Here is a 21432-nt window from a genome sequence, read left to right on the forward strand (position 1 = left end):
GAGGTCGATGTCTTTACAAGTCAACTAGATCGACCATGTAGAAACGGATGTCAGATTGCTTGACCGCAGTGATAACTGTGAAAGGGCTGTGGCCTGAGAGGAATAACACAGCTCATTCTTTAAATGCACAATGAAGGACATAAACAGAAAATGTACTTGATCTTTGAGTATGAAAGTATAGTGTCTGATACCGTTACAGATATGACAACCATGAGTAATTATGATCCCGATGTATGGGTAGTAGTTTTGACACTCCCCATGAGAATGTTTATTAAAGTTTATTAGCCTTTAAAATAAGAATTGTTTGCATTATGGAGGCTGCCATTTTTTAATTGAATCCTGAAAAGACAATCCAGTCTCAGCACACATTTAATGTTTTGCCATAGGAGCTTAATACACAAATGAAGAAGAATAACATCCTTTTAAATATTTGGTTCCCTAATGTGCTTTTGAAAGGGAGGGGGCAGTTCTGTGTTTGTTACAGTCTGCATTACACTGGGCCTTGTAACAAGGTAAATTGTTAATAACGGATGTGCTGATGCATTCACCAGCAGCCATTACCAACTTTTGCTTTATTTAAATGGGCCTTGGGCCTGGCAATAAAACTGAAGTGAACTATAGAGGACTAAATAAATCACCTCTCTCTGCTACATGCTGTTGTTTCTTATCGTTTTTTTTTTTTTTTTTTTCTTCTTCTTCTTCTTCTAATAATTTGCAGCAGGCCGAACACAGAGAGGTGCAATGCTGCCCTCCACTGGAAAGAAAATGTTTCTGACCCTAGTTCAAAATTCTTCAACATAATTCAAGTTCTTTATTGCAGTTCCTCTCATTTTTAAAAACAAAACAACATTTTTTTTTGCTGTTTATATTTTTTCTTCTTTGATCTTAAAATAGGTCCACCTATTGAGCCTGTTTCATCAATAAGCGATCAATATTTGCATTTAGTAAAATATAGCTTAAACATGTTTTGTGGTAGGTTTCATTGAGCTCATGCACAGAATATTACATTACATGTCATTTAGCAGACGCTTTTATCCAAAGCGACTTACAATGGAATCAAGTACAATTAGCCAGGGGTGGAATCGAACTTGCGACCATGATGTCTTTGGTACACAAGGTAGGGTCTTAACCACTGAGCCACTCCACCCCATATTAGTTGGAGCAAGAATTAATTAAGGTCAGCTGACTGAGCCCAGTATCACTCACATGCTAATGCATATGCTAATTGCTGTTACAGTGCTACACTTTATATCACAATGAACAAATTTTCCATTTGATGTCTAATATTGTGTCATTTTGTCTTCCAAGCATTCCAGTGCAGCCCAGATGCTGAGAGACGTTGGGGCAGTGGACTTCCTCACCCAGCTATCCCCTAATGTGGAGCCCAGACTGCAAGCTGTCATCAGTGGAATCCTGGACCAGCTGTTCCACCTACCAGATATATTCCCCAGTAAAACAATAGTCTACTCACATGGACCACATGATACAGCTCCAATAGGTATTGCAAGATGAGCCAAATTATTTGTTTGTGTCTTTCATTAGAGTCTGTCTCATGCAAATTACTAAATGTTCCGAGGAAGATTGTAGTTTAACTTTAACATAAAAAAATAATCTGATTTCTTCTCTGTAGCCCCTACAGTTGTTCCACCTGAAGATTTTTCTAAAACTGGTTATTTCCAGAGGAGTATGCCAGCCTGTGCAGATGTACCCCCTCACAAGATAGCAGGTACCAGTAATATGACAACATCTCAGCAATTGTAATGTGCTTGTTTCTGTCTTTAAATTTGCTGCTTATTTCACCCCAAATGCAAAATACCATATTTCCCTTTCAATTCTCATTCTGTTTTTCAGTGCACGAGTCTGTGAGATGTCTGAAGTTTTCTGTGTTTCCATGGCTGACTTTGACAAACACAGACGGACACATACTTTCATCCAATGAGAGGTGAGAGGAAATACACGTCTACAGCTAGTATTATATGAAGTAGAATTGATATGATGGTGTTGTTTCTTTTGTTTATTCTTTTAAAACAGTTCCCTAAGGAGCAACAAGCTAAATTTGGTGCAGACCACATGTGATCTTCTGCATGACGTTATTATGCAGGATTTTCCTCCTGAGATCTTTCTGCAGAGACCAAGTATCGTGAAGGTAAACTCACATTGCCATGTTCTTTGAGAAAAACATGCAGATGGTGTTCATCTTATCGATACTAGAATATTTATGATATATGAATGACAAAAATCATTAGACATGTCTATGAATTAATGAATGGTTGAATTACTCTTTGTGATGCTTTTGTCGATAGACAAAAGCGCTGATATAAATGTGTCGCACTGAGGACACTTATTCAGGTACACCTGTTCACCTGTGTAGATCAAAATCCCTCTACACTTGTTTCAATATGGGTATTAAAAAAAGAGATCGTATGAATTATTAAATTTATGATCCCTGGCCTTGTTCATTTCCACCTGATTTTCAACAGTTTTTAGGGGCTAACATTACAACCTCATAATTGATTTAAGCGGTGATCGTTTGGCCCTTGTCAACATAAAACAGCAATATATAATTCAGTTCAGTGTCCCTGATCTTGTAGGTGGTTGCGGAGGCCTCTGGAGGTTTACTTTGAAAAAGTAAAGTGTGAGTCATTCACTGCACAGTGTCAATTATTCACACCACTCTATACTGGTCCTATAAGAATTTTTAAATCTCCCATTTTCCAAATAAGCAGGTCAGCTTGCTTGTGTAAAGTTGGTATATGGTATAATTTCACTCAAAAGGGACAACTTGATACAGAAAGTCATTCAACAGATCTTCTCTCCCTCACTCTTTGCAAAGCTTGGTGTCTATATGTACTGTATTAACCGGTCAGCAACAAAGTGCGTCACTGACATGGACAGAGGTTTTGTTTTGCCCCCATGTGCCACAGTTACTACTTTGTTAATAGAGAATGCCTTTCCTCTTGTGGCTTTACTTCCCCCTCCTTTGAGTTGCTAGAGCCATTAGGCCAAATTAAAAGACGTGGATTTAGAGACATGACATCATTAGCTACAGAGGGCAGGAAATCCAATGTCGGAACAAATTGCTGTTTCAATAATTCAATTCCGTTTGCCCTTTTATTTAGGGAACTTTATTACGACTTTTCTGTCTGAGTTTAGATCCAGTTTATTCACAGTTTTGTATATTGTGTGTCTCAGCTTGAGCTCTTTTTTGTAAGCAAACCATACATATTTCCCTTGTTAAAACAATGCCGAATTGGATATCACTGGTTGTTAATTATGCCTTTAAAACTGGTTCTATTTTCAGGATTCACAGTAACGTAATACTTGATTATTCCCTCTTCTCAGAACCTTCTCTCCCTGTTGAGGGTGGGTTCGAGTAAAGGTGAGCCAAGCTACCCCCACTTACAGGCTTTTTCCTGCCTGCGGCAGCTTTGTGTTGGGCTAAGGAGGCGACTTCGCTTTCATCAAGATCCAAGCTTCTACTCTACAAAGCAAGGTAGCATGCTGTATGAGTTTTATATTAGTTGTGTAGATCTATGTATATTTAAGTATTGTTTTATGCAAATTGTGGTTTTTGCATGATGATCCTATCTGTGTATGTACTCTATATTCTCATTCAATAACAACCACCTTGTTCCCACTATTAAGTATTCAGTGTATTTGTTGTATTGGATTGGGATAGATAAAAATTGAAATGAATTTGCATAGCTTTTAGCATGTAATCATACTCATTAAAGGGAAATATTTTACTGCAATTTTTAATTTTTGCTTTATTTTTATACTATTTTTTTGTCCTTTTTGTGGCAATTAGATCCAGTGTCCCAGAACTCTTCCTTCTCCTACTCCCAGGAGGTGCGGGGCACCCAGCGCTCTCAGGCCTCTTCCCCAGGTGCAGAGTGCACTCCGCGGCCCTCTGTAGTCGGACGCAGAGGCCAAAGAGCAAGGGGAGATGGCCAAGACGGAGATGCAGGTTCTAACAGGTGTGTGCATGTGGAAACCCTTTTAAAATTAAATTTAATTCTGAAGAAAAAAAACCTGCAGTACACGTTTTGCATGCTTACAGGTCTGAAGTGATAACATGTCAGAACTCTATCTTTAATTCAGATAGGCCTTTGGTGATCCAGTTCTTAGAAAATTATGCACTGTAGGGTTTTCTGTGTGTGGCTTTGATGATGATTAAATTGTTCGTGACACCAGCAACCAGCACAGGAAGATGAAACAATGTGAGAAAGGGTGTAGAGGAATGAGTCCTTCTTCATAAATATGAATAACACCTGGAGCCCTCTAGTGGTTAGTCTGTGTTGAAAATCACTTGTGATTCCTGTGGTGACATATTCAGTTTTCAAGATCCATCACTATACAGCTCATACGTCATTTTGTGTATTCGAGTAGTCCAAGTACAGATCATGAATTTACAGTTGTCTCTCTCTCTCGCTCTCTCTACCTCCCTCCCTCCCTCCCTCCCTCTCCCTCCCTTTCTCTCTCTGTCTTGTCTGTAATTCACCTAGTGGCAGCTCACACAGAGGTGGAGCTGCAGTCCAGGCCCCCAGACAAATGCCCCAGTCACCTACAGATGTGGCCCATTTGGAGCTCCCTGACCTGGGTGTAGATGATGTCCTGGAGTTGCAGTTACAGCAGCTCACTTTGGCCCAGTTCACTGTTGACGTCATGGAGCATGCTATACCACTTCTTAAAACAGGTAGGAACACTTTTAGTGTTTTGGAGGAAGAGTGAGAAGACTACTCTAATAATGTATAAATCAATACTCACTGTCTTGTTTCTTTTACATTTGCAATATTGCAATTTTCTTTCTCTTTTTCTCAGAGGGTTTGCATGTGTTCCATCGTGTTCTGGAGCTGCTGTGTGACACAATCCTTCTGCTTGGGGACAGCGTTAGTGAGCTGGTCTGGGACGATCACAGCCTGGTGGGGATGGAGCTGGCAAGTCAGAACTCAGCCCATGACAGCCTCTTATGTAGATGAATGGATACACTTCACTGAAAGGGGGAACTGGGTTTGCCACCAGACAATTTGTTACAGACACAGGCATACGGTACTCAATTGTCAAGGAGAACTGTAGGCATCTGATTGAGCTGAATGAATTATATAAGGTTACAGAGGCATTGTGCTGGTTACAAAGAGCCTCTCAAACATCCATGCACACCTCTTATCTGTACCCATGGGTTTTTTCCCACCACAGAACCGTTGAGTTAGTAAATGTCTTCATTTATTGCGTTTACATAGTCCACCAATGAATTGTGGTAAATTGACATGTTTGGTTATTTTTCTTTTACCATGCAGTATCATTTGTTATGCTCCCTGACTGTTTTAAAAGAGTATGTTGCTCTGCAGGGGGACTTTTACACTTGTCAAGCTCAGGCCCCTCTTGGCCCTCTGCTGTTTAATACATGCCCAGAGCCTTGCAGCCTGAGAACGCTTTTGTCATCTTTATGTGGAGAGCAACTTTTCTGTGCCAGACCTCGAGGTTTGTCCTATGGGAATGGACCGAACTGTTCATGTCAGCCACAGTAAAGAACAGGGCATCTACTGCCCCCTGCTGGCATATGTCTTCTATTGTTCATTTTCTGCTCACAGAATAAAGTGCCTGAGAATAGATTGTCCCAATTTATTCATTCTGCGATAGGGTGGATCAGTATCTTGTCCCAGAATAACCCTGAAATCTGATTCCATTCAATTCCTAACCCCTGGAACGAGCAATTTTTCTCTTGGCTCCTTGCCACTAGCTGTGCACCAGTGTGTGTCTGTGAATATGAACATGTGCGAGTGCATGTGCTGTGTTGTTGGGTGGCAGCATGTTTTTTTTTTTTGTCTTCATTTTTTGTCTGTTTGTATTTTAGAAAGAGAAGCTGCAAGCCTTCATGGAGATACTGGGAGATATCCTAAACTACCATCAGAGCTATCCAGCAGACATTCCTCACAGTGCTCAGATTCAACACAGAATGGCCTACATGGGAACAGCCATATTTACTATTAAACTCCTACAGACCATCCTCCCATCTGAAAAGGTGTGTATTTTCAAGACATTATTGCTTCATGTGACTTCAAAACATTTGAAACTGCAATTATTCTCCTCACTCAGGCTGGTGACATTTTACCAGAAAGCACCACAACAGCTCTTTTCCACCTATGCTTGGATACGTCATTGGGAACTTTATTACCTAGCATGCAAGAAACAGCAGTAGCTTACTTGGAGCAAGTGAACTCTGACAACCATGACCTGTACAGGAGGGTGACCCGTGCTGCCCTCTGGATGGAGTCCACTTGCAACTTTCTCAAGGAAGCACAAGCAAATGTATAGATATACATCCTACATTTCTTCAAACCACTATTGAAACTGTTTAGGACTGTATATTGAGTCCTTATTTTATTTGTCCATCAAGGGAGAAAAGAACTGGTTGGAGTTACTGGAGCTTGCAGACCAAGCAATAGAAGGCCTCCCGTTTCACCAGCACTTACCAATTGTGAAGGAATGTGTTCACATCTGCTCTTATCTGTAAGATACAGTATAAAATAAATCACATCTACTACTTTTCATTCTATGTCTTAATGATCTATTCTTTTAATTCTATTTCTTCCCCATCTCTAGTTGGAAGTTTGATCAGCCCAGTCCTCTCCTCCAAACAGAGAGCCAGAAACTTCTCCTTAAGCTGCTGTCTCATCCTTTGCTGCCTGTTAAGACGGAAACGTACACATGCACTCTTAACCTGGTCAAGGTCAGTGCAAGCATTTTAATTTATATTGACTGTAATTTGAATAGGTGCACACGTTTATGCTGGGGATGGATGAATTGCAAATCTTCAAAAGTCACGAGTCTACTGTAAAAAAAGAAATCTGAAGATGTTTGAAATCAATCTTACTTTTCATTTTACCAAGCACTGTAGTGCATGACTACATTTAAAGGGAATTGTATGCAAGAGGATAGTGACACTTTATTGTGTGCTTTTGTGTGACTTCATACACCCATAGGACTGCATCGGCATCCACAATGTGACACGACAGGAACCAGGTCCCTGTGGTGGAGTAAACTTCCTTCTCCACCATAGGGTGCTGTATGAAATGAGTGCTTTTGGACTGCAGGACTCTGCAGAAAAAGTAGGTGGTACTATTATTGGTACTTGTACTGTATTTGGTCTGCTCTTCATTCTGGCCACTACAAGTTTATGTCAGACTGAAAATGTATAAATGTGGCGGAGATAATTAGGATTATTGTGTGTATGTGTGTTTTTAAATATACAAGTTTCTTTTGTTGCTTGAGGTTGAACTGATATGTTGGGGCTCAGCAGTGTCATGTAATTCTAATGTTGGACAGACTGTCATTTACAGCAGGTGTTGGCAAGTGTCTTATTTGCGATGCCTTTTGCAAACTCAGCACCTTACCTGTGATCTATAGGTGAATGCTGCTGCCAAGGATATCCTGCTATTCCTGCTCAAGGGACGATTGATGATGACAGCATCAACCTGGGACAGATTCAATGAGGCACTTTACCCAGTCATGCCCATATTACAGGTGTTGTTCTCTTTGTGGTGGGGGTGGGGGGGGGCTCCATTTTATTTGTTCTGGCAACTGCAGAGCTCATAAAGCAGCATAATGTTTGGAACTTATTACATTATATTTATGGCGCGTGGGGTATGTTCACCCACAATCAAAACAGCTATGATCAAAAATGCAATTTAAGTGCTCCTGGGCCACAAAGACGGCATATTGAGCTGCCAGTGAGAAAAATTCTGTTATTCTCTCATTTACATATTCTGTGTTATATTGTTTCCTTTTTAGTGGGGAAAAAACAAGCTTTTATTAATTGTTCAGTTTCAGGCAACAGAAAGCCTGGAAATGTTTCATGAATATACATGAGATTTTGACTAGGCTGTCAAGTGTGATTTAATTCAAGAAGGCCATTCAGAGATGAGCCCACCATGTCAACAAGAGATGAAATGAAACCACCCATAATCAAAGCAATGCATATTTTATTTACTGTTGTGCTGCTTAGCTGGAATTCCCCATTGTTTGCTCCATTGTCTGCTAATGCACTGTGCAAACTGTCTGTGCGTGTGTGTGGCAGGGTTATGCCAGTACTGAAGAGTCCCTGGGAAAATGTGTCCTGCTGATAAGTGACATGTCAGATGTGTCAAGAGACAACGTGTTTCCAAGTACTGCCAAGTTAAAAGCAGCACTGCGACTCCTCTTCACTAAGCAACCTGCGTGAGTTTGGGCTTGTTTCGTCAATATTTGTGTGTGTCTCTGTTTGTTTGGGATTTATTTGCCTGTCCAGATGTTTGTGCATAACAGGGGTGTTTGTGTATCTGTCATCTTTCATTTTTGACTCCTGAGAGGGTTGAGATGGTGAATATTTTGTTCAACAAAGCTTCTGATGGACATATTACCATTGCCATTTGCTGTCATTTGATGAGCTCATCAAGTCATCTAAATGGTCTGTGAGGCCCGTGTGGAGTGGCCTTTTTTGTCCCAGTCTATGAATATTGATAGGGACTGAAATTAATAGCACACATTGGCCATGAGACAAGCTCAGCATTTTTGGCAATGGATAGATTTGTCTAAAAATAGATTTGTCTGTGCTGCCAGACACATTTTGACTAGTTGTCATTCAAAGGCTGGTAATGTTCTCAACTATGTTCTGTGTTAGTGCTCTGCTTTTTTATCACATAAATGTGTTGTTTTAGTGTCTCTGGTTTTCACTGAAATGTTTCCCAATAAACAGTGTGAGAATAGCAGCAGTGCAACAAGTCATTCCTCACCTAACCAGTACTGTGGAGGCAAACACAGCCAGACCAGGCCTGGATCAACCGGTGATCTCTGCACTCCCAAATCTCTACTGTGTCAGGAATCCTTTAGACATCACACTGGATACAAACAGAGTGTCTGTCCTTAAGGTATGATTGTACGCACAAAAGTAAGAAGAGCACAATTCCATCTACTTTTACACTGACTCAATAATGTGTTGCAAGGTGGAGTCGGTGGAGAAGCTGTTTTGTATCCTGTCCTCAGACACCGTTGAAATGTCTCTGAGAAGATCGGCTGCTGAGCAACTGTCTGTGGTGCTGCAAGGTGAATGTCCTGTAAAAAAAATATAACATAACAAACAAGGTGAAAGACATTTACATTTGAAATACATACAAAACGCACATTCTGTGTTTTTGTACATAGTTGGACCCTACATGTATCTTTGAAAAGTGTACACAGAGTGTATCTGCTCACAAATACCATGCTAATGGATAATTTGAGTATGATATTGAGCTTGATTCTCGGTTTGGAAGCCTCTCCCCTTGTGACGACAGTAATTTGCAGCAGAGGGAGAGAAAGTCTTTGTGTGCATGTGTGTCTTCCCTTCACCATATGTTTTAGACAAGCAAATATTTGAATATTATGCAAATGTTTACTGTCACCGAATTGCTCTCTTACTTTTCTGCAGACACAACAATCCACCCAGTGCTGAAGAATCTTGGAATAACAGACAAAGTCCTTTCTTTCATTATGCAGAGTGTCAACGGCAGCGAGGTAAAAAACAAACTTACTCTGGCAAAGTGATAAATTGATGTGTACTCAGTGAATTGCTGGCGAAGCCAAATAAGACAAACCCTGTATCTCATAAATGCTGTCAAAACTGCTTCCATTTGTGCACACTCGCTCTTGTCTTTGCTCATGTGAGTACATTTGCAGTCAGAAGATGTTAAGGAAAATTCACTGAGGCGTGAATGAAAGAAGGATGAAATGGCCTGTATTAATAGTGTCAGACAGGCTTTGGTCAGCTGTGAGATTTACCCTGTAGTTACTGCAGCCTGCTGATCATTCCCGGGAATCAGGGGCTGCTAACGGGGGTAATCGTCCAGCATGTAAAGCTACATCAAGGTGGAAGAACATGGCCACAGTTAATGGCATGTCTCAGCAAACAAGTGTGTAAAAGAGGGTTGCCTGTGATTTGTATTTGTCTCACCCCCCACTGCTAGCAATCTGCACAGTCACTAAATTTATTTTTAGCAATATATGAAGTGACAGTAAAGAGATGCTGAGCCTTAATATGTGTGAGACACCGAGCAGAAGGAGGCAGGAAGAGAAAGTGTGTGTGTGTGTGTGTGTGTTTTTTCCCTGCAATTAAACACCAAGTGCGTATGTTGCCTTTTCTCCCCAGAGTATGGATTGCCTGCTGGAGCCTTGTGTATGTATCCTGAGGAAGCTGGTGTATGCTGATCCATCTCTGAGGCACAGCCTGGCACAGCGCAACCTCCTGCTCCTCACACTGCTTAGGGGTACATTCACAAGACAGCTCATTAAGTAACAGCTATACATGTTGTGTTGTGTAGCTTCAGGGCACATTCTCTAAAAAAAAGAGATGACAAGGCATCCATTGATGCATAGCTTTTAGCCATGTTGTCACACTGTAGTAAGTGGCAAATTAGTATGACGCGACTGGTTGCTATGGAGCTCATCTCAGTACCATTACATTGTTTAAATATTTATTTGCAGTATTACGGTTTTAAATTTGTAACATTTTGATCAGATTATGATAATTATTGTGCCAATATGTCAGGATAATCAAATATTAAAAGTTAAAGTTGAAGAAACCAGTTAACTGTTAAACATTAAATGCAGTTATAAGTGTCTTATGTGAGATTTCCACAACTGTTTGTCTCTAGTGAAAGGTTTATATAACTTCATTCATGAAGTAACCAGATAAAGTTTAGGATGTTTTTATGCCATATGTATATTGTTTATGATGTGTCTCCATTTCAGCATCCTTGATATTGAAGGAGAACAAAAGCAATGGAAATGAGATCGCTGTCTTGATGAGTTTACTGCTCTTTGATGAGATTGCCACCATTGAAATATGGTTAGTTTTTTTTCCCTTCCGCTCTCAGAGCTAAAGTATGCGTCAAAAATGCATATGATCATGTGGGAAGTTGTTTCACTCACTCTTTTTTGCTTTGCTAGGTCAGACAAATCCAGCACAAATGTGACACTCGCACCGTTTTCACTACCCCTGAATGTAATACTCAGGTAATGTGATCCATAAAGTTTCCTTATCAGTCATGCCAGGGCTTCTTTCCCCTCATCAACTGCACACTATAACCAATATTCTCAACGTTTTACATCTAATGTTTCTCCCAGATACAACATCCCATTCCAGGCAGCGAATCACCATGCTGTCAGCCCGTACTGCTGTGTCCTTCCTCCATACTCTGACCTCCTAGCCTTGGTCCCTGCACGCCAAGCCCTGCAGGTGGCTTGGAACACTGCATGGCATTCAGGGATTGACAACCTCCTCGAGGAGCTGTGTGACACCTCAACCAAAGTTTCTGAGTAAGAAGCTTCATATTTCTTTTCAATATTTTCCCAGAGACTTCTATTCTGATGGTGTTGTTATTGATAGATGGAGATATATATACTTGAGAACCGAAACCTGAATGACACTTTTTTGATACCAATCTGTCACAACAAAAAATTATCTTACACATTGTGGTCAAATTGTTTTGTTTTACCTTCCTTGGAGCAAGATTCTGCTCTCACATTTGTTCTGTGTACTTAAGATCTTCTCCATATACTTGCATTCGTTAAACAAGTACCAGCCTTGGAATTTGAGATTGAATCATAACACATTTATAACGAGATGATGGAGAGGAAGTGTGATACCCAGTTAATACCTCTAAAGTGTTGTTGTCCGGTACCCAGCCCTCGATGGAATATAGGCTGGAAAAAAGCGAATGTATTGCACTTTACTATATTACTTTACGCAGTAAATTTATGTAACAGTTTACAGGCACAACATTTACATTTTTATGTGACATTGACCAGAACAATAGTTTTCTTTGTAGGATTTCTTTACCAAAGTAAGAGACTACATATTGCACTTGCTCTTGTGTCTTGTGGACTGTTGCAGTGAATCATTAGTTTCAGAGTCTTGGTTGGTCTGGTTCATCGATCACCTTTTACTTTTAATGTGACCTAATTCTAACAGATGAAAATGTCTCGTACGCAGCTTGATTATAGTATAGACATTTCAAACACATTGTAGAGGGATCAATCTGTCTGAAACTAAATAATTGGCGAGACAGAGTACATGTTTAAGATGGGTAAGACACAGGAATTGAGAGATATTTAACTCTTTTGACTTTTATACTTTTGATTATATTGGGTGTAATTAATAAAGGTAGAACAAGCAAATCAAAAGCTTCCTCTGCTTGTTTATGCTCATGGACACGTCAGCACATCAGTACTCATGTCATCTAATTATTCGTTTTTAACCACCTGCACAGATTTCATTCTGACTTAAAGCTGTCAGAAGCACAGGTTCTGGCACTACAGGCGGTTCACCCTCCCACTGCGCTGCAGGACTGCATCCAGGCCATCGTTACGGCAGCAGGACACAGTTCTGTGACCTCTGCCCTTTCCAGGCTCAGTCTCTACTTGCTGATGGACAGACTGGCTCTCCCGCACATCCCCACCCTCAGCTGCAGAGACACTCTACACTCTCTCAGTTGGCAGGCAGCAATGACCAGGTACACTGTGCACAAATTTAATTACTGCTATTTCACATGCAAATGACCAAGTCGGTAAATATGTCTTGTTAATGTTTATGAATTAAGGAAATAATGGGAGGGTTTTATGACTGCCATTATTGTCACTGCTGTTGCAGAACAAACCAGTACTTACTGTGAACAAAAGGTTTTTCAGTGGCTCAGTGAGCACAGTATGACATTGTCTTTTCTATTATTTAAAAAAAAAAAAAAAGAAGACTATGTATTAATAGCCTTAATACCCAAACGAGTACTAAACTTTAGTAGTGCAACAATTAAAATATTTCAGTGAGATGAGATTCCTAAAAGATTAGGATATGTGATACATTTAACCAAAAATGTGTGGATTTAATTTTTGACCCTTGAGTAATATGTATGCAGAGTTTTATACTTGGCACTGGCTAATTTGTGTATCTTTTAAGTTTTTTCTTTTTTCTTTTGTTCACTGATTTGTCTGATTTCTTCCACACATTAAATCAATGTTTTTTTCTTCCTCAAACTGGTCTCAAATGCCCTTAAACACTTATCTCTTTTTAAAACCTTGCTGTTTCCTTGTCTGTCATTTAATAGTTTATTTATGCAATTATCTTTTGCAATACTCTGTCACAAAGCAAAAAATAATAGTGGATAGAAGCATTATTCTTTGTCAGTGTTCGTAAGACTATATTATTAGGCATCCTCCTTTCAGATACTTTCTCTCCCTCTAATTGACAGTCTTTGACTCTCCCTCCCTGCAGGTTTCTCCAGGTGAGTCCAGCCTGTGTTGAGGATGAGAGGCTGCTGGTGGGCATTGTTGCATTTTTGAATGCCTACTTTAAACAGATGCACACCAAGTCTGCATCTCATCCAGAGGACAATGACCTGCGCTGGATACTGGAACTGCTTCTCAACCAGGTACAAATAATTTGCACTGGACCAGCCTAATGGTTAAGTCACTTCCAAGTACAGGATTTCCTACTTAATGTTTTTATTTGACACAAATCAAATGTGAGCTTCTGTCATTTTCAGCTAAACTGAATAAGAGATCAATTTATTTAATGAATACAGTAGAAGATCAGACAAGTTTTCCACCGCCACTCAATGCAACAAAAGGAAGCTTAAAATCCAAACACAATACAGTTTGTTACTAACTTAAAAGACAGAAATGCTCTCGCTAAAATCACATACAGTAGATACTATAAGCAAGAGTGTTAGATCAGTTGCTCAACAAATCCCACACAAAAGGAACCAGATGATGGATCAAGTTTAAGCTTTTAGGGGAATTAGCTAAACCTTAGTCAAAATGCTGCACAAATTGTTTCAATGAATCCCACTTAATACTTTTATTTGTTTTCTATGAATCAAAGCTGAACCTTTCATTTCATCTATATAAACTGCGAGAGCCCTAGAATACATATAGTGTTGTTATGGAATCCCATAGAAAATGTTGGAAAAATATATAGTGGCTTTAGACTCTCAATGCAGACTGATGTCACTTTGAAGCCACATCTTGCATTTCTAACTCCTCACAGCTCTGGTTCCTGCCACTCTTCCTTTTTCTATTTCACACTTTATTAACAACCCAATGTCCTTGAGATTCTTCAGATTTAAGCGGAACATTAAAGCTTCAGTGTGCAACTTGTGTTGCCAAAACACTGCTAGTGTCACCACCCCCCCATAACTTTCTGAAAGGACGACTCGAGGTCCATATTCTGACTGTTCTCTTTCAACATTCGTTTTGGTATTTCACTACTTCACTAATGTTTGATAATGCCCTTGTTTCAGAGAATCTGGCATAGTTCCTTAACCAAAAGTTTGCTGCTGTCTCACTTTACGCAATTGTTGTTATTTTAATGTGTCATAAAACAAGGTGTCAGGAGCAGGAAACACAACACAATATCACTGTTATGCTTCTGCCTTCACTCAGTCATGACTTAAAATGCATCACTCTGTCTCCACAGAGATGAAAACAGAACACCTTTATACTGCAGAACACAGATAGTCAATCTCCATCAACATTGTGTTAATGCATTTGACAATGTTTTGAATGTAAATGACACAGCTTTGAGCATTTTCTCAACCCAAATATTGAGTGGACTATCTCAGTCAAACATATCCAAACTTAATAAATACATTAATGTGAAGCATCTCTAAATGGTGCTTTGAAGAGAATAAACAACAGTATTTGTGCAAAAGTAAGCATAACATGATTCAGAGTTCTATATGACAATTTTCCAAAAATAGACTAGCTAGTACAGTATATATTCTTACAAACCCATAATGTCCTGGTCTGGCTACTTACACTACTTATCTTATCTTGTAACCCATTGCAACAGGGGTTGTATTTGGTGTCACAAAAACAACCTACATAAGGGAAAAGCCATTGTTTTTGTGACAATTCTTGCAGGCAGATGGATACTATGGGAATTGAAATCAATATATCTTCTCAAAGTGGCTGAGTTACCTCATGCAGATTGAGCTTTTATCTCTATCTGCAGATAGAGCGAATACTCTCTTTAGGGTACCAACGATAGCAAATTCTTTTCCATCTGTCATCTGATTTTTTACATATTTAGATACACTTAAAACTGAACCTGATTGATGCCCTGTAGCAGTCTTTTTCAATTTAGGATATGTACTCATGCAAAGCACAATATAATATAACAGTGTTGTTTTTTATTAGAACCTCTTGATTGATTTAATTATATCAGTCTCTGTTCTAAACCAATGATTTATTATTTCTATTTATAATCACTATAATGTATGACTATGCAAGTGTATTGCTTTTGATTCAGGCGTGCAAAAAAAACACAGATCTTTACAGATAACAAGTGTGACCTCATTCATACTTTTATTTTTTCTTCTCTGCTCCTCCAGGGGAATATATGCTATCTTGAGAGTAGTGTGGGTGGCTTGGTTGTTTATTGTATGTATAAAAAACAAATGGAAATACTAGTTTGAATATATGCTTGGTGTTGTTATTTGTAGTTAACACAATATATAAAAATAGACTCCTCCAACACAGAGTGTTATATACCTGTAATCAAAGCTTTAATAAATCACACGCTGTCAGACAAGCCAAACGCATTACTCGCTCATAAAAACAGAAAAACAGCATCACAGCATATATCCTCAGACCTGTAACAGAGATTTTTCCTGAGCTCTCTTGAAACAATGTTGAATTCATATTCTTGCTGGGGGGAGAAGAATCAGTGCACTGTTTTAGTTGGTAGAGTTGCTTTTAGGATTTAATCAGTCTCACCTTGGCTTTCTCATTAATGTGTGTGTAAACAATAAGCCTTCCCCTGGCAGCTAAAGCGAACTCAGATTGAATGCCTGGTAGGGGTGAACAGCTTTGCTCTGCTCCAACTTTTCTGTAATTACTGAGCTGTTTCAGGAACATCTGTCGCTCCCTTCACTTGCATTAACTATCTGCTCAGTGTGCACTGCACCGTAAGAAATTCTACATTTGAGTTTTTTAGGGAGAGGAGGAGGTGCTTGCACAATTGCACCTCATCTGCATCTTCTCTCCACGGGTCAGTTTGTTTGAACTGAAAGTTTGGCAGAACTTTTATTTTATGAGTAATAATACGACTTAGAGTAAAGTTAATACACCCTGAGAACTTCTGCATCTTTTTGTATATGCAAATCAGGCAGTGTACAAGAAACCATAAGATGAAAACAAACACGAAAAGCAAATATTTTTTACGTTAAAATTAAGCAAATCCAAATTTAGTACATAATATCCAAAGACAAGCTAATAACTTGGTATCTATTCATCTTTCAATCATTCAGGAGAAAGTGTCCCTGCTTAACTTGCTTGTCATGGAGACCCAGACCTCAACCCAGAACACAGTGGAACCACTGGAACTGAAGAACCGTGTCAGCCAGAGACTACAGAGAGAACTCACCAGCTTCTTTAATACGTTACTCCTCCATCTATCACACACCACTGACAGGTATGATGATATTACACAAAGACAAATGACTCTACAATTAAAGGTCACATTGCGGGCAGTTGGAAAGGTAATTTCTTTTATATTTTCATACTACAATGGGATGGATAAGGTTTGTCTTCATCGCACATATAAAATACTAAATCTGCACTGACTGATCGTCACAGCCAGAGGCACAATCTTTTTGTGTTAACATGCCAGAATATTGCTATTACTATTACTAATATATTGTAATGCATTTCATTTTTAATTCAAACACATGAAATTATTAATATTTGAGCACAGGGGAAGTTAACAGCTGCAAGCTCAGTCATTAAGAACATGAATGTGACCCCCCTGTCTATTTTGTTCCTATTTCACTATTTTCTGTCTATCCAGGCTGTGTTTGGCATTAGCAGGACGCTTCAAGAGCCAGCTGGCAATCTGTTTGCTTCGGAGCCTGCGGGTGTCTGATGCTCCTCGTTTCTATGGCCTTCCCAGCCTGGAGAGGACACTGCAGGGCATGGTCTGCCTCACTGCCCACCCTGGCTGGAGCTCCCACTGCCTCGATCTGGAGCCCTCCTCCCTGTGCTCAAAGTATCTCAGCGGGCTGTTGGAGGTGAGCGTCTGTGTTTATGTGTGCCACATATGTTCATTTCTCTGTCTGCGCAGTATCATGCATATGCCATGTCTTGCACGAGTGTGCAGGGTTCCTACCCTTTGATCTCCTGACAATTAATAAAACGGAAAGCACAGAACTTTCTAAGGAATTAATTAAAATTAAGCAAAATATGGTTATGGGACAAGAATTGCAATACATAAAAATGTCATTGATTAGATGTGCTGCACTGAAGCTGATGAGATTAATCAGCCCTGTTTATTCCATCTGTTCCGTTATTCAACAGTCCGTAAAACAATAGTGTAACACAGTGTAGACCAGCTGGTTTGTGTAGCAGTCCTCAGCATTGAGGTGTCCATAGTTGTATTTGTGCTTGGGAATTAAGCCCCCTGTGTAATAGGCAATTATGTTGACACAATGGGCAGCTTTCATGGACATGAATTAAGGTTAGATTTAGAATGGAGGTTAATTTCCTTTTGTTATTCTATCCAATAGCACCCTGCGTCTCTATGACAACAATTAGATGTTTCACTTTTTCACCTGAGCCTTCTCAACCCTCTGACTCTCCTCTTACCCAGTACTCCTGCAACTGTAGGGCCCTAAAGCTCAGCAGGCCTTGAGCTCCTCCGTCTTCATCTGTTCCTCAGTGCAGTCCCACATCCTGATGGTGCATCAAAGAAAAGTAATTAGTCTCGGCTGTATGTATCTTTGTGATGCAGTGAGTTGCATGACAAGGATACTGTAATGACCAAGTCAGGAACAAGTAGTTCAGTCAACTGACTCTGCCGTTGGTTTTCAGATGTGAACACAGAAAGTGGGAGCAACATGTGATCATAACTACTCACCAAATCCAATTATTTTGCATTTTGCCAGCAACATGTTTTTTAAGGATGAGAAAGTCTGGATGGATTCAACAAAATACATGATTGCACTGCAGTGTTGTTCATTTTGAAATTAATATTCCAAATGTGATCTGTGTGATTTGCTCAGGTAATTTCCTCATTTTATGTTGAGTGGGGAGGCAACTCTATGTCTTTCATGGGGAAAGGTGTGACAAAGAATGCTGTCATCTGCCTGCTTCACTTGTCCCATGAGATGTTGGCGGCTGAAAACAAGGACAAGGCAAGTGCTACCAGTGTGTATAGTGCTGTAACAACACTAATACAAAACTGACCAGACCCAAATATGCTGTAAATGGTCACACATTTTGACAGAGAATGATCATATTTTCACCTAATTTTTACATATATTTTTCAACTTGACCAAAATAATATTTCTTTTTTCTTTATTTTCTGCATTAAGAACTTCATATCCCAGTGGACTTTGGGAAATGATGCAGCTGCTGAGGAGACGAGTGCCTCTCAGCTGGGTTTGGCCTGGCTCGTCCCACTATGGGTAGACCGAGACCAAGAGGTATAGCAGATTTCTTTAACTTAATGCTTACGCTTTAATTTTACAGGAAGAATTGTGCAAACAAGTCACAGACTAAAAAGCACATGACAGCTTATCATACATACTCTCACAACTCAGTCAAAAGAGCTTCCTCAAAAAGACAGACTCTGTCTTTGCGATTAAATTTCTCTCTTTTCTTTCACTTTGTTCTACCATCTCTGAGGTTGTTACTGTGTATCATTATCTCCATGTATATTTCTCGATCTTCAAACATTGAAATTTCTCTCTTTTCACACCAGGTGAGGTTTGCCAGTTTGGCTTTGGGTGGAGCTTTGTCCTCAGTGCCCAACGGATGCCAAGCTCTGTGCACTAGTTGTCAGAACATCAGTGGTGGTCTGTGGGGCACATTACTCAATATCGTCCTTGATCAGCAGGAGAGCAGCATGGTCCGCAGAGAGGTACGATGTTAGGACTGAATTGTACTCTTGTTTTGTTTTGTTTTATTTTTATCTGTTATTGCTACTGCTTTATAGGAAATAAATAGCTTCTTCCAAGGATGGGCCAAAAGTGACGAACAGTACTTGTTTTTTTTTTTCTATTTTCAGGGGCGACTGACAAATGATAAATTAATTCATTGTCAAAACACATCACCCTCTGTTGCGTTGTCCCTAAATTACTTTTCAGTTTTAAATTAAGTTTGCACAACACAGTGACAGCAAGGCATATTTCACATTCACTTCATCAGTGGTCAAAAAAAATTGCTTTTTTTTTTTTTATGTATTACCGGTCAAATACAGGCAGATGGCACTGTTCTGATGCAGTCTAACTTGATTCTGTCTGTGTGTGTGTGTGTGTGTGCGCATCCTCTTTTATGGAATGTGTGTGTCCAGGCTACATTTATCCTGCAGAACTTGCTTGTGATGCCCATGCCTGCCAACGCAGAGGAGGCCAAGGACTCCGACTGGCAGGTCAGCAGCTTTGCCAGCGCAATAAAAACCTTTTATAGACCATGAACTGTTTTTTTCTCTGTCTCTTTTTCTGTTTATATCTCCTCCCGCTCCTAACTCTCCTCTCTTGTTGACCTGGAGGGTCAAATGAGGGGTGCTTCTAGAATTGAAACTCCTCTGGGTACAGGCCTGCAATACTGGCATTCAGAGTAATTAACTCAAAACACCAATTGCATCTTAGTTTTTTATGCAGGGAATGAAAAAATGTTATCTTGGTGTTTAAAAATCTGGGCTGCATAGAAAAAGAAAGTCTTAAATTTGATGACTGCAATGCAGGGTTTAATAACAATGAACATTCAGTTAATGTGAAATGTCAGTGTTATGTTATATCACTGCCACAGCTAAGCAGATAAGTACATTTCAGCTGACTGTTTAGTGTAGAAATTTTGAATCTCGTGACAAAGGTAAAACAAATTGGATTCTACCTTAATCCTACATGTGTTTAACACATTCTCTGACTACTATGGAGCTGGGACAACAATTTTTGGTGCACTAATCTCTCCGCATCTTTCCCCATCTTTCCCCACTTTCTATATCCAGCACCCATGTGTCCATGATGAGGTGTCCGGTATCTCTTTGGTGGGTCTTCCAGCACTCCAGGCTCTGCTCTACCACTGTCAGTACTTCCAGCATGTTGCTCTCTCTGCCTCTGGCTGTTACAGAGGGAGGTACACTTTCCACCTACAACCAGTTAGCAGTGGCAGTACTCAGGAGAGTGACTCACTGGGTAAGCTATGCTTATTCTGTCTCTATCTAATTAGATCCTCATTACACTACAAAGAAAGAAAAATAGTCATGGATTTAATAATATGGACCTGAATTTTTGCTACCGTCGTTATACATATATTAACCCATGTACTGGAAATGTTTGTCATTTTGTGCGTATGCCTGTCTAGATTCTGAGAACTCTCTGTTGTGGAGATGTGACCCACCAGCATCCACTGTCAACTCCAGGAGACCTTCCAGCTCCCTTTCTACATCCAGTACCTCAGTCAGCAAATCTCCTGTATCTTCTCATTCATAAATCAACAAAAAAGAGAAAAAATGAAAGTGATGCTCACATCTTCTTGTTTTCCATGACAGATAAGAAGTTCAGAGCCACTCACCAGTAAAGGGCTCTCCTCACTGAGCATCTCAGAAGATACACCAGCCAACAGGCTCATGGCTCAAGGTACTACAGACGGGCTGTGTGTAATAGTTCCTCATAGTATATTTAGTTCCTGACGCTGTATAACCCTTCATCTTATTTTCTTTTAGAAGCAGTAAGCCTCATTGTCATTTGTGATAATTGATAACTTAATACATTTCCCACTTGCATTTATACAGCTTTTTTTCAAAATGTGGTATCATAAATGCGAGACAGGTGGGATTGACACACAGAGGAGGCTTCTCTATTAGCTTTCTATTGATGTGTCTTGTAGGCCAGAGTGACACAGACACCAGCGACTCTATTACCTCCCAAGATTCTCGACAGGCTGAGCCCTCAGCCGCCGAACCAGTTGTCATGGTAACTCCCGACCTCCTGACGGCCCACTGTGGCCTGCTGACTAATCTGCTGTCCATCCTGTCAGATTTCACTCTCACTGCCATCAGACACAACCAGCTCCTCCAAGCCCTGGCCAGGTAAGAGGTCACATGCTCAGTGCACTCTCTAATTTGTTTGTCAGGAGTGACAATTAAAATTGAAAGTATGCATACAAAGTAGCAGTTTTTAGGGGTACCCGTTATATCCAGTCTACAGCATATCACAGTATATTATTGCTTAGAACTGATAAATGGCTTATGCCAGTGTAAAAACTGTAAAATCAGTTAAAATGTTTGTATTATTTTCTGTCATAATGAGAAATATTATAAATATATACACTATGTGTATATTTTATTCAGCAGATAAGTTATTATATTATATTATTATAAGTTAATTGTAGCCTTAATCCCCTCTAGCTAATCTCTTAAAA

At 39.8% G+C, this 21432-nt stretch overlaps 1 protein-coding gene across 2 annotated transcripts in view; it reads left to right on the top strand.

The window, feature by feature from the left end:
• The window catches only part of rttn (rotatin), a 33328-nt gene that overhangs the window by 1241 nt on the left and 10655 nt on the right, over nt 1-21432 (top strand). Inside the window, exons 3-36 of one of the 2 annotated variants that reach the window (XM_044031237.1) lie at nt 1309-1498; nt 1631-1726; nt 1852-1942; nt 2032-2146; nt 3343-3493; nt 3809-3977; nt 4506-4696; nt 4822-4937; nt 5855-6022; nt 6097-6309; nt 6398-6510; nt 6604-6730; nt 6984-7109; nt 7408-7524; nt 8078-8217; nt 8735-8906; nt 8982-9081; nt 9446-9531; nt 10163-10280; nt 10765-10861; nt 10963-11028; nt 11140-11331; nt 12285-12527; nt 13283-13439; nt 16320-16483; nt 16859-17078; nt 18069-18200; nt 18381-18491; nt 18770-18928; nt 19361-19438; nt 20018-20204; nt 20374-20468; nt 20561-20648; nt 20899-21100. In XM_044031237.1, coding sequence (XP_043887172.1) covers nt 1309-1498; nt 1631-1726; nt 1852-1942; nt 2032-2146; nt 3343-3493; nt 3809-3977; nt 4506-4696; nt 4822-4937; nt 5855-6022; nt 6097-6309; nt 6398-6510; nt 6604-6730; nt 6984-7109; nt 7408-7524; nt 8078-8217; nt 8735-8906; nt 8982-9081; nt 9446-9531; nt 10163-10280; nt 10765-10861; nt 10963-11028; nt 11140-11331; nt 12285-12527; nt 13283-13439; nt 16320-16483; nt 16859-17078; nt 18069-18200; nt 18381-18491; nt 18770-18928; nt 19361-19438; nt 20018-20204; nt 20374-20468; nt 20561-20648; nt 20899-21100 — 4790 coding nt within the window. The remainder of the gene's footprint in view (nt 1-1308; nt 1499-1630; nt 1727-1851; nt 1943-2031; nt 2147-3342; nt 3494-3808; nt 3978-4505; nt 4697-4821; nt 4938-5854; nt 6023-6096; nt 6310-6397; nt 6511-6603; nt 6731-6983; nt 7110-7407; nt 7525-8077; nt 8218-8734; nt 8907-8981; nt 9082-9445; nt 9532-10162; nt 10281-10764; nt 10862-10962; nt 11029-11139; nt 11332-12284; nt 12528-13282; nt 13440-16319; nt 16484-16858; nt 17079-18068; nt 18201-18380; nt 18492-18769; nt 18929-19360; nt 19439-20017; nt 20205-20373; nt 20469-20560; nt 20649-20898; nt 21101-21432) is intronic. The other variant, XM_044031238.1, reaches the window with a different exon arrangement.

The sequence above is a fragment of the Solea senegalensis genome, linkage group LG1 (genome assembly GCF_019176455.1).
Source record: "Solea senegalensis isolate Sse05_10M linkage group LG1, IFAPA_SoseM_1, whole genome shotgun sequence".
NCBI classification, from domain to species: Eukaryota; Metazoa; Chordata; class Actinopteri; order Pleuronectiformes; family Soleidae; genus Solea; species Solea senegalensis.